Raw genomic sequence first — 13,318 nt, forward strand, 5'->3', positions numbered from 1 at the left:
TATAAATCAGAGGCAGAAACAGAGGTGGAGTGGTCACAAACCCTCAGGAGAAAAGGAAGAACTCAAGGGGAAATCAGTTTGTATCGATGTAAATACTTGTTTAAAAAGGGCAAAACCTCACAAAGGATACCATTTTACATGAATAATTTAAAACAATCTTGTTTGACTGCATCCCCCCTTTAACAAAGAAAAACAGAAACAAAACAACCTTCACTATCTGGTTAAGTCACAGCAAATTAGGAAAGCTTTCAATAAATTACAAAAATGTACAACTGGTGTACACAGTCCAATACAAATAAATACAGACATCTCCACTCCATCTTCAGGATCTTATGAACATGATTCAAGCTAGTATTATTGCTTGCAGCCAAACATGTCCTTGTTTTAAGTGATTGCATTGTTCGGTTGTTTTTTTTCTTTAAACAAATACCAGCAAGCTTCTGCATAAAAGCATTCCAGCTCTTAAAATGTCTTTACATATCCACTAGCTGCACTGTTGCTTGATTGACAGTTTAAAAATGGTTTTAAGATGAGTTCCCTGATTTCTAGTCTGTTCAAAACCTTTTTTTCCCCCCTTTTGTTCATGCATATAACAAAACTCCAGGTTCTATTTCCAAAGTTGGAGGAGATCTATGCCGATAAAACTAGACAGTGTTATATTAGCAACTGAAGGCACTGCAATGGTTGACACTGTCTTGCCTCTCGACCGCACATCTTTAGCGACCTTGTGGACTAGCACACCAGGAAATGCATGCCTCTGTGCTATGGGTTCTTGCAAGGTTGCATGAAAGATGTATTCTTTTTTGTGACTTTGGTTTTTTACATGTTTACTGAAACAAAAAACCTTAACCGACTGTATGGTGTTGTACTGTAAGTGCACAGTGAGTTTTACTTGAGAAAGTAACCAGTTCAACTGTCAATTTGGTCCAAAGGAAAAGAAGGAAAACAAAAACGATAATATAAAAGAAAAGAGGAATAGTCCATCAGTAGCAGTATGAGAATGATCGTTTTGGAAGAGTATATAAGATGGCCCATAAAAAGTCCAAAGGAGGATTTCGTTTGAACTCTCTGCTGTAAACACCAAAGTGAATGTTCAAGTTCTTGTAGCGTATGAGTCCCAGAGGAGGCCTGTCCATAGGAGGAAAGCCCCGAGTGGAAAGACAAACAGAAGACAGAAAAAGGGCTTCTTTTAAAAAAAATTGCTTACAAAGGATTCTGAATAGACACCGTTGTCCTATTACAAAAACAAAAGAACAGCATCTCAGAAAACAGCTTGGAAATGCATGTGGGAGGGTGAAAGATCCTGAAAGGCTTAAGGCATTTTGTTCACGAGGTAGGTAGATGGCTTCACGCAATTTCCGATTCTCGTTCAATGCCCACATACTTGAGGGCATCAGCTTGGCTATATCTATGGAAGGGGAAGGAGAGATTGCGTTTCAGTTGCGTTCAAACCATCATGAAAAGCACAAGGCACATTCTTTCAGTTATTTGGGACGGACACATAACTGAAGTGAAAGAGTTAACCACATCAAGACCAGAGAGGGTGATTTCCTACCTGTAGTCAAAGAAAAGCTCTTCACCAGTTTGTATCGCTCTCTTGGCAAATATGCCAATTCTATGATCCCCATTTACCATCATTACTGCAAGAAAAGAATCAAACCATTAAAACAGGATAATGCAAATTGTAGTATGAGACTGAAAATAAAATGTGGACAACTTGCCTTTTGCATAGCAATTGGGGTTAACCGAATGATTTGCAAATCTGATCTTGTTGCCTTTCCTGGTTGCGTCAACAACAAAATCTGAGGGGAGAAAGAAACCCAATCACATTGTCACATTTCCACACGAGACATCAAGTGGTGGAGTATAGAGCTGGAGCAGGATGTAGTGGTTACCATTGTTCAGATTGAACAGGAAGCTGCACATGTACTTGTCATAGACTTTGCCTCTGCGATCAGCCTCGTCCTGGGAGATGATCTGTACAGACACAGAACACGTTACTGCGCCATACCACAACAGTCACTCCTGATGTGTCGGTCTACCCATAACCCCCGGTCGGATATTGCACCGAATTGCATTAAATAGGCTAAGTTAATAGTGGGATTTCTACCGTCTCTTCCACACACACACACACACACACACACACACACACACACACACACACAGGTCCTGTCACACCTCCTGACTGACAGAAAAGTCTTGCAATCATTTGCTGGAACCTATAAGTGGTGGTTCATGAGAAATCTATATCCTTTGGTAATGTATGTTTTGACTACTACACTGAATTTTTAAACGGTCATTGGTGCGCCACTTTTTATTTTAGGCTTACCAACTTTTTAAAATGTGCACCAAATTAGAAAACATTCTCTTATTCCATTCTATGGATGCCAACACATTAGTTTATAAGCTAGCGGTTTGCAGGTTGGGTTGGGTAGAGTGTAATACACATCCCGTACACTACCACACTGATCACTGGCTGACAAAGGCCTTGCTCTCACCTCTCCACAGTATTCAGAGATGAACTCGTTCTTCTGTACAGATTCCTTAATGAAGATGCCCCAGCCAGCAACGTCAGAGGGAGCCAACAAGAGATGCTGCCGGAAAAAAAAGCCATCAATTAACTGAGGAAATACTTAGTACACTCTTTGTGTGTGTGTGTGAGTGTGTGTATGTTTGTGAGTGAGAGTGTGTGTGTGTTTGAGAAAGAGAGAGAGAGAGAATGGGAGACACTGGCTTCGTCCCCAGCTCACCTTCTTGGCCCCTCTCTGGATGCTGCAGTTCTTGCAGGAGACGTTCTTGCTGTCCCAGTGTTCGGCGGCACCGCAGGTCAGGCAGAGGTCAGGGTCACACTCGCGCACAGCCAGGTAGCAGGGGCACTGCTTGGTGTTGCACTGGGCCTTACAACGACACCCAGGGAAGCGGTTCTGACCTGCAGGAATCACACACATCACACACACCTTTAAAGAGGATTCAGCATTCCTGAAAGGATAGCAGGGACCGAGAATTTGTACAGATTTGCAATGGGGCCTTCTCTCTGAAAAAAGCCTATGAAGGCACAGTGATAACCCCATCTCCCATTCGCCACCAGTCACACTACAACTGTTTTTCCCACAAAAAGGGGCAGTGCCGCCAAAAATACCCACAGTTGACATAATGTTGCTCTTGTCTATTAAGCCTTTCTTTGCTCATATTGCAGGCCTAGCCTATCGTGATCACAATCGTTTCATTGGACATGAGTTTTTTCTGCTGCTGACTCACACAGAGAGCTCCATTGTTGCAGGTGACTGTTGCACTGCCTGCCAGTTGTGGCGGCCCAGCTGGGAGTTATTAACCCACAGGAAATACACGTAAATTAGCTTCATTATATTCAAAAGAAGGCTACATAACAGAGGTAATTTAGACACCGCTTGCCCTTATTTCATTTCAGTCTCTTATGTGTTTCAGCAACGGTGTTTAAGTACTGCATAATTTAAGGTGGCAAGTTTACTTTTTTTTTTTTTAAAGGGTGGTTGAAAAATGCTTTGTTGCAGCTTGTATAGAATTGAAAGAGAATAATTGAAGTGAAAACATAAAAATTAGTCATTGTGACCGATTAGGTGTGAGGTTATAACCATCAAACAGCAGCAGCAGGCTCTGCTATACACCGTACCGGTTTCAATACTACAACTTCAAAGACTTTACAAGGTGCATAAAGTCACAGCTAGTGCTCTGGAAATACAAAATAATTATCCCAGAACTGATCAACAAAAGGTAGCTTCTTTGCTCTAACCCTTTCCAATCCCTCGTGTGCATACAGCGTACAGCATATCTGCCCTGAAAGGCACAGAAGCAAAGCGGCCGTCTGTCACTACTGCGGAGGCCTCCGCCACACTCACACTCTGAGCTGCACTGGCAGAATTTCTCGCAGAAGTTCTGAGCGGTGACACAGGGGCAGGAGCTGTCACAGGGCTGGCGGGGGTGGTCACAAGGCTGGTAGTTGTACACGTGGTTGGAAGAACCATCTGCTGAGTTTGAGACGGGGGAGAGAAAAAAAAAAAAAAAAAAAAAAAAAAAAAAAAACACTTAAAATAGCAATATTTTACAATGCACAATACCACTACAATATAGTGACAAAAACTCCTTAAGTGATATATACATGAACACATGAGTGCACAATATAAAATAAGAGCATATACATCATTTAAAGTGTTCACATTTTAATGCATGAAGAATGAATTTACAATGCTCTATACAAACCTTTTTTCAGCTGGATTTTTCGACAATGTGTGGCCCACAACCTAGAGTTAGAGCAAGGGAACAAGTGAGTAATTCATAAATGATACTGAGGCGATATTAACCTTTCATCTCTCTCCTCCTGTACCTGTGTTTCCTCTTCTTTTTCCTGGGGGGCGTGTCCTCGTCTTCAGCAGGAGCAGGAATGATGCTCGACTCCTTCACACGGAACTCGTACACCTGTAAACAGAGGCATTGAGGAGGAGGAAACTGAAGGACTCAATAATCAACTGTCAATAGGTGTACACAGTTGTCAGCTTCCCATCGGTGGACAAAGAAAATGTTTCTGACTCTCGCCTTTGTTTGATTTATTTTGCATAATGTTTGCTCTAGATTTCACTCAAATGTTTTAAAAACAACCTGAGTTGCCATCAATTACTTAAAAACCTCGACCACTGAAAAAACACTAGAGGCCAGGCCTTAAAGCATCCCATTGAGGGGGGAGGGGGTGGGGCATGCTCATAGATGAGATCTGAACGGACTACAGACAGAGGGAGAGGCTGCTGACCTGTCTGCAGGTCTTGGTGCCGACGAGGCGTGCGATGGCGCAGTAGTTGTCGTAGTAGGTGCCGATGAGCACCCTGAAGAGGGAGGCCTCCGCTCCGCTCCAGTCCACATTCTCCGGCTCGGAGTTCAGCTTCAGCTTCACCGGCGTCTGGCACCGCGAGTTCGCCTCTGGAGAGGCAGGACAACAAGTTAGATAACAATAAAAACAATGTTGACACCTACAACACTTGTTATAAAATCAACAACACCAATGTCAGAGGCAAGGAAGGAAAGATTAACACTCCATTCTATAAATTACTTGTTTTTTGTGCTACAAGATGCATGGACCCATATGACCAGCAAATTTTGAGCAATTGTTGAGCGACTTGTCATAACTGCTGATATTGTACACAGGAACGTTTTTAAATAGCCATGACCCTAAGAATATTAAGAGGTGATCAGAAATGGGTCAGTCGTTATCAGGTTCCCACCAGTCGTCCCCTACTGTATTCTGATAGAGAATGTATTGATCTTGCTCTCTTTCCCACTAGAGGAATATTGGCTCTCCTGTGCACAGTCCACAGTCCATGCTTCAAATGATCAGATAATTGTCATCAAGAAAGTCGGACCAATTTCAGCCAACTAGAACAAGCTGTTGTCTGTAAGTCGTCAGTAACCTCTCAAATAATTTTGTAAATTATGCTTTACTGGGTGGTTGCTAGAATGACAGCCTTCATTCATTCAACCCACAACATGATAGACAGGTGTTTAGTTTGACTTTGGGCACATTTGTGGACAGTCTTAATAAAGGGCTGTACACATCGCAAGAGACCTTACTGAAATACCTTGCTAAAACACAACAGAAACATGCCATCCCAAGTGCTATGGTAATATTGTACCATGTGGCTTGAAGGGAGTCACACCCCTGTAGCTCTACTTGCATTGCCTCACCTGAGGAGCTGGTGGTCTCATCCTTCTTGTCATCGTCGTCCTTGTCGTTGGAGTCGGCCCCGTCGGTCCCGTCAGCCCCGTCGGCACCGCCCTCGCGGTCGCTGTCCGTGTCTTTGGTATCCGTGCTGACGGTGGGGGTGCTGGGCCGGCTGCTGCTGTTGGGCTGGCGTCCCCGACGACGGCCCACGGGGCGCTTGACTGGCGTCTTGACCCGTTCTGGCACCACACCGACGGGGTACTCACGCACCACACCATCCTAAAGAGGATAGAGGGCAATCCACAGGTTAATGATAATTATCTGCCACACAATAACAGACCATGGGCTGAGCTCTCAAAAAGCAGGAGGCAAGACTGAATACTCTACTTCACACATGTGCATTCCCCAGGGTGGAAACGTGAGATACAGTAACGGATTTGATTTCATTAAAATGCAAGAATAACAAGAAAATAAACGGCATGAACCATGAATTTGAGGATGACTAGAAAACTTCCACTGTGAGGATTTGGAGTCGTTAAGTAAGCTCACTTATCACAACTACGCTCATATGAAAAATCCCATGAGAAGAGAAGGACACTGTACCTGCACCAGATACATGTAGCAATCAACACCGCATGGTTTACTGTCCACCAGATTTTCCATGTTCTTGCGCTTATACGTGTTTGGGGTGGCATGGAAAGCTGTAAGATTAACAGAAAAGAAAAAAAGAGAAATTAAAATCCTCATCTAAAGCAGTGGGGGGACATCACACTATGAATGATCACACTATGCCAAACTCATGACTCATGGCTAATATTAACACACACCACTTCTGTTTTATAACAGTGGATGGCTCACTAAAGCACAGCATAAAATGTTTAAGTGGGATGAATGAGAAGAGTCACACACACTCACGGTGGAGGAAGCAGTCATATTTGAAGCAGCGCCGGCAGAAGAGCGTGTGGAAGGAGTGCAGGCTCTGCTCGCGCTGCACAGACTTGGCGTTTGGTCCATCGATGTTGGGGGTGCACTCGGGAGGCAGGGCCCCAGGAAGCTGCTGCTCCGTCAGCTCTTTGTACCTGCAGCGCAAACGACAGGAAAGACAGGCTCAGCGAGGCTCATGCGCCTCAAGGTACACAACCTCCAACCACAGCACACTTTCACATAGAAATATACATACATACATACATACATACATACATACATACATACATACATACATATTATAAATGATATTATAAATATAAACTACAACACTGATCTTGGACGGATCCGTGCAGCTCTATCAGTTCAAAAGGAGGTGGTGTGTAGATGATGCAAGTATTGAAAACAAATTACTTACTTCTCCTTCAGTTCCTCAGTGGAGCCTTTGTCAGGAAACATGGAGGAAATCGCCTCAAAGATCTTATCAGAGGGGAACTTCTTAGAGGAGTCATTCGGTTTACCTGTGGCAGAGACAACAAGCAACCTTTTAGTATGGCAGTATAAAAGCAAGCAATTCACAACACATCACAAGACCACCAGCCGTGTGATGCAAAGATCCGGTGATGATCCGACTTACTCTCGGAGTTGACTTGCTGGTCCTTGCAGGGGTCATCTGTGTCGTACTTAACGTCACAATTATCCGGCTTCTCCAGCTTGAAGTCCTGCTGGTCATCTTCGTCATCGTCATCCTCATAGTCGCTGTACTGATTGAGTGCGTTGACCAGCTCCACGAAGATCTCATCGTTTATGAAGCCACACTCTTATAAAGAAGAACCAAAACACCTGTGAAATCAGAACCTTTTGCCATGGATGTACACCATATGCACATATGTAGGCAAATTGAAGAAATAAAACTACGTTTATCTAAACAGCTGAACAAATGATTGGGAGCCGTATGTTAACCTTTGCTTACCTCTGTCTCCATGAACTTTGCCGTCATAGTTCTTAATGAGCTCTTCGATGAATGTGCCGTCTTGGTCGAGGATTTCATCACCCATGTATGGGATGTTATGCAAAACGGTCTCATCCTCGACCTAGGAAACCAGAGAAGGTCATTGTTTTATGTGTCCACACCAAAGACACTTGTTTTAAACACTATACAACAAGATACGCTCATTCTTTAGAAATGTTTCACAGACACATTCAAAAAAAAAAATAATCATCTGACTTTACCATGAAGTTCTGCTGCAGGGGGGACCAGGAGTACATGACTGGTACGGAGGCGACAGCGTTCAGCGTTTTCAGAGGAATGAGTTGCCTTTGAAACTCGGTAAATCCACTGTCCACGGTGCACTGTTGCATGAATATAAATGACATTGATTTACTACTACGGTACATTCCTAACATCATAATACCGCTCCCCAAGGAGAATCCATCAGATGATATGTGGGCTGCCAAGAGGAAGAGGCAGAATACAGGCCAACAGTCAAAGCCATGCAACATTAGGATTTATCAGTGGTAAAACTAAGTGCTGCCAAGAAAGAAACTGAGAAAGCAGGAAGCTACAGACAGATATGTTCATTCCATCTCATTTTAAATGTTGCTAGTGTACAATGGATTCTTAAACAAGGAAATAGTGTTATTTACTAGTCATGTCAACATCAGCTTTCAGATACACACGTAACTATGAGCTGAAGCATTATGGACTGAAACACAATGTTCTGAATGGTGTCGTATAAAGGCTTCTCAATGGGGAGAGGCATGTTGACCTTGAAGCCACACATCTCATGAGCATTTGGGCTGTGTGTGTGTGGTGTGTGTTCTGTGTGAATGATTCAACAGAGCTGATGGGGAAACTGAAGTGCTGACCTCTCTAGTCCCGCGTAAGGAGCTTACGGAGGTCATAATGTGGACAGGCTGGATACGGTGCGTCTTCCACTCCTGGTTCAGAATGTCTGTGCGCTCCATAATTTTTTGCCTATTGGAATTAAACATGCTCTACACAAGAAAAGGAAAGAATACAGAAGTTAGAACTGTAGGAACATCCATTTGAAAAGAAGTTAATTGCTGGTGATAACCTTCGATTAATTTTACATCAATACATAATACTTAAAAAAGTTAAGTAGTAAGGATGGTAGTTTTATTGAATGTGTCCTTCATTCCACTATGCTAGTGTAGTACATTGAAAATCCCACAGAAGCCATTTCAGATAAATGTCTTGTTGAGTGTGATTCACAGGTCAACCCAAGTCTGTTCTACGGCTGTGATTTTAAATGTATTCATTTGGCCGACACTTTTATCCAAAGAATCTTCCAGGGTGGCACATATATACATGTCATCCGCATGTGCATTCCCTGGACATCAAGCACATGACCTTTGAATGGCATCAGGACCATTTTAGCTACAGGAACAAAGTAGTTTGGGCAGGGAAAATATAATCGTCTTTAATTATCCAAATGGCCCGGAGAGCTTCTTGAGGCGACCACTTCACCTGAACAAGTGAGGTGCCGTGCACCCACGCACGCTCGTCCAAGCTGTACAGAACAGCTGAAAGAGGGAGTTGGTCTTCATCTCACCTTGATCTCATCCGCCCTCCTGAAGCGCTTGAGCTGCCGCAGACGCATGTACTCTGACTTCACGCGTTTCCTCCAGCATGCAGGTCGCTTCTCCGATTTCTTCCCAGTCAAGCCCATGATTTCCCTGCAACATAAGGAAACCAGTGCCTTCCATCATGTACAGAGCCAGGTGTATATATTTACAACTAAGACAATAAGGGTTAACCGTCATGTTATGCAGATGGTTCTCCTATGATGTAAAATTCACGATTCTCAGTTATCAATCTATTCAACAAACCAAGACCTTTTTCTACCCTAGACCAATTAGATTTAGTTGCTATGCCGATACACTGAGAGAGGCACTTAAAAATGATCCTTAAAAAATCTCTGATGAAATCTAGATGGGTCATAAGTGGTATTGAACTGTTACTGGACCTAAAACTAAAATGACAAAGGCAGTGCACAGTCACCAGTGCAATAACAACTGATTAACATACAAGAATGACAGCCAGCTACACAGGGGTTTCATTTCCTGTCGTGTAGGAGGATGTGCACCAACACACATCACAGAGTCACTGTCAGATCTGTCACTGCCAGACGCATCCCTAAGTCCCTTTGACAGGAATATTAAAATACATGCTTTATATGTGCTGCAAAACAACTGATCAGCCATCACTCACATTAGCACAGTTGAAATTAATGTGTAAAGTAGTCTTGTCATGATACCAACATTTTTGTCATGAATTTCGATACTTTTAGATACCACACCTACAAAACAAAAAATAAGTATATAGGAGCAGACAGATAATATTGATATCACTAGAAAAGTTAAAGCAATCATCATGTAACTGACTATTCAATTCGGTTATACTAGATGACATAATTTTGGCTCGGAAAGGCAGGGGTGGGAGTGTTCTATTCAGTTGGTTGCAATCTGCAACCTCAACGCTAGATGCCACTAAAAACTATACACTGTACCTTTAAAGACAAATGAAAGGTGACCGCACGATTAAATTGTTCAACCACTTACTTCAGGCAAACAAAATGACATGGGTTTTCATGGTCAACTCTACCTGTATAGACCTGGTTACGCAACCACATTTTGCCCAAGTATGGTGTTCCACGTCAAAGAAATTTTGTCTATGGGAAATAACATGGGGATTTTGAATGACTCTAGTTTAGTAGTCTGAAACGCTACCATATTGCCCTACACAATTTGTTGTCAGACTTTCAATGGTTCCTGTGATCTTCGATAAGAGGGTAAACAAATGTTTTGCTACATAGGAGCTAACAAAAGGCAACTGCTGAGCACACACTTAGAAAGTCACAGATTTGGAGAATATTATGGGGGTCTAGATTTCATATTTAAACTGCAATGATAGTGTTATAGTTGGCAGTATGTTGACTCTTGTAAACAATTGTATACGTACGTATAGCACAGGCTTTACACTAGAAACGTATTTAGATTATTATTGGTTATCTGCCTAGCAACCGCTATTTAACTTAACATTAGCTAGCCATGTGACAGTTGCCAGGCAACCCTCCTTCCCAGATCTGTTACCAAAGTATGTGCTGACCACTTTACCCTTTTCACAGCATCGAAAACACGATACAAGTATGTAGGGCAAACGGGAGCATTTCAGAGTACTTCGAATCCTTACTAACACAGTTTGGTATGTATATTTAATATCCCCAGGTTAATTTCTCATATAGAAAATCAATTTCACACAGAAGTCCAAGTGAGTAGTTCGTTTTTGCCTTCGTTTTAGTTTACGATAATAACCCTGTGGCGCCCCTACTGTCAAACATGGGACTTTCCACCGCGCAAATCAAGATAGCATCCAAACAATCAAAACACATCCGTACCAAAGGACCACGCTCAGTCCTATAGTTGTAACTTCATTTTAAAGGAATAGTGTTTCAAAAGGCATACATTCAGGAGAGCGTCAATACAGAGAGCAAGTTGTTCTAACTAAATATCTGCCAGGTTCGATAGTCAAACCCCTTGCCAGTTAGCTAATCTGAACTCATTGCCCCCTCGGAATGTTTTGTTCTAGTGATTATTGTTAGTGGATGGTTCCTAGAAACCGCAGATTCGTTACCTAAGCAAGATAGCTTTTAGAGAATGATCATGTTGTTAATCTTTTGCTCAATGAGACCGGTTGTTTCGAGTCTATCATTTTGTGACTACCGGTAATGTTCAAGTTTCTCGAACATATCACTAAATACCCGTCAACTAACGTCAATTCAGAACACAAACGTTTCTGTAAATTGGCACCTCGTTAACGTTTGTTGTTGTTAATGAAGTTGCCAAACGTTACCAAGCCTCCTCTTTTTGTTCCATCGACAACGTTTATGTTACCCGACAATGGCGTAATGTTAACGTTAACGTTAGATCTTATCTGGCCAAGTTACCAGCTGGCAAGTCATGTTACTTGGCTTTGTGTTTGGATCTCGGTCAGAATAACTAGCCATTGATCTATCTGGTTATTTAAAGACAAACGAAGTAAGCCCACCAGGCTTACTTAACTAAGTAAAATAAACCAGGCTGAAATGACAACTTAATTTGGCTACATGCTACCTAATGTTACTTAGCTTCCCATCTAAAGAAAACGTCTGTTAACTGCCAGCAAGTGTGTAACATTGACACTGACAACGTTCTACTGCACCAATCATCAGTGTACGAACAAACGTATAACATGCTAACATTACTATGATCTTAGGTTAGGTAGACGGCTAGGTAGAAAATAGCTGTAGAGAATTCATGATAGGAAGCTACATACCGTTCTAACTTGAAGCTAACGTTAGCTATCGTTATCCATTTTAGAACCGCGTGACAATTCGTGGGAGACAAAACAACTATCGCTAACTTTATGTTAGTGCCTGAACAAAAATCTAACGTCAGCATAAGTACACCGTAACGACTGAGTTGGAGCAAGGCAATAATTGTGTCTTCTCAGTCAAATTGCCAGATTCATGGTACAAATATTAGCCAACCGACCCATCCCGGTATCTGAATTTGAAACTGTTAGCAGAAGCTAAATGCTATCCTGCTAACACCTCGTTCAAGACAATAACGTTAGTCAGCGGCAACATTGAAAATGACAGTTGCCACAAAATACTGCGTTTCGCGGGTCTTCCTACCTGCAGGCGGGGTCTACTCCACATTCAAAGAAATTACCTGAGTTATGTCTCTAAACCCGCCAGTTCAAGATTTGTGGCTAGCCGACAGAGCTAGCAAAAAGGGGGGTCGTTTCACCTCCGCGCGTCCGCGACTGCCAATACCGGCGAGTTAAACTCAATACACAAAACAAACCGTTATGTTGGTTCTGGAATACGTGTAATGTTATTCTATTCTTATAAAAAAATACTGTTGTGTCAAAGCGCGGTGAATATTTTATGTACTCTCCCTGCTTATGCTCAATATCAATATTTCCGTTTGAATAACTATTACAGCCCTCTTTCACCGTCTCTTTCTCTAAGAATTCGCCGCCCACTTCGAACACTGCAGACTCAACGAGCGCCAAACATATTGCCCAATCATAACGAGTGATATTTTGGCGTCTCAATGCGGAGAGATCCGACTGGTCATACCATTTCTCGATTTAGACCAATCAGAGGCGACCCTGCTATGGGGGCCCCGGTGTGGGGACATGTGGAGAACTTCTTTGTTCTTGATGTAGAGCGAACGGATTTTTGAAAGAGACAACTATCTGTTCAGTGCAATGCGCTCATAATGCCCTTCAGAATTATAGGTTCATGTTAGTAGTTATATAAAGGGTGCAAATATTCGATGTTTCGTGTACAAAAAGATAAACATCGCTCATTCACATACTAGGCAGGACACCATTTAATAAGGGTGAAACCAATACGTAAGTCTTAATCAGCGTATGTAATCACCATGATGCAGCACACGCATAGATTTTCAATTAACTGTAATCTCTTTAGTCTCAATGTTTTCCCCTTCCCCTACGTTGTATTCACCGAGGTCACCCGGTTTATTATGCCCAACCCACATGTGAGCTACAGCCACTTAAACCAGTGACATCAGCATGCATAATCTTAAATATTTCAGCATACTGCTCAGTGTACTAATATAATTTACCAACATCGAAGTCTACTGTACCGAATATATATTAAAATGCAATGGTAC

General features: G+C 42.4%; 1 protein-coding gene across 1 annotated transcript; it reads right to left on the minus strand.

The window, feature by feature from the left end:
- Positions 1–460: 460 nt before the first annotated feature.
- Positions 461–12,504, minus strand: ezh2 (enhancer of zeste 2 polycomb repressive complex 2 subunit). The gene is made up of 20 exons (XM_080854707.1): positions 12,347–12,504; positions 9,187–9,310; positions 8,507–8,608; positions 7,844–7,963; positions 7,584–7,704; positions 7,305–7,430; positions 7,029–7,131; positions 6,602–6,765; positions 6,290–6,387; positions 5,710–5,965; positions 4,781–4,947; positions 4,361–4,452; positions 4,237–4,277; positions 3,876–4,001; positions 2,751–2,929; positions 2,499–2,594; positions 1,896–1,977; positions 1,722–1,802; positions 1,556–1,640; positions 461–1,408 (listed from the first exon to the last, which is right to left on the minus strand). The coding sequence occupies exons 2-20, from the start codon at positions 9,301–9,303 to the stop codon at positions 1,348–1,350; spliced, it is 2,217 nt and encodes a 738-aa protein (XP_080710833.1). The 5' UTR covers positions 9,304–9,310; positions 12,347–12,504; the 3' UTR covers positions 461–1,347.
- Between the last annotated feature and the right edge of the window lie 814 nt (positions 12,505–13,318).

Source organism: Sprattus sprattus (genome assembly GCF_963457725.1).
Source record: "Sprattus sprattus genome assembly, chromosome: 17".
NCBI lineage: Eukaryota > Metazoa > Chordata > Actinopteri > Clupeiformes > Clupeidae > Sprattus > Sprattus sprattus.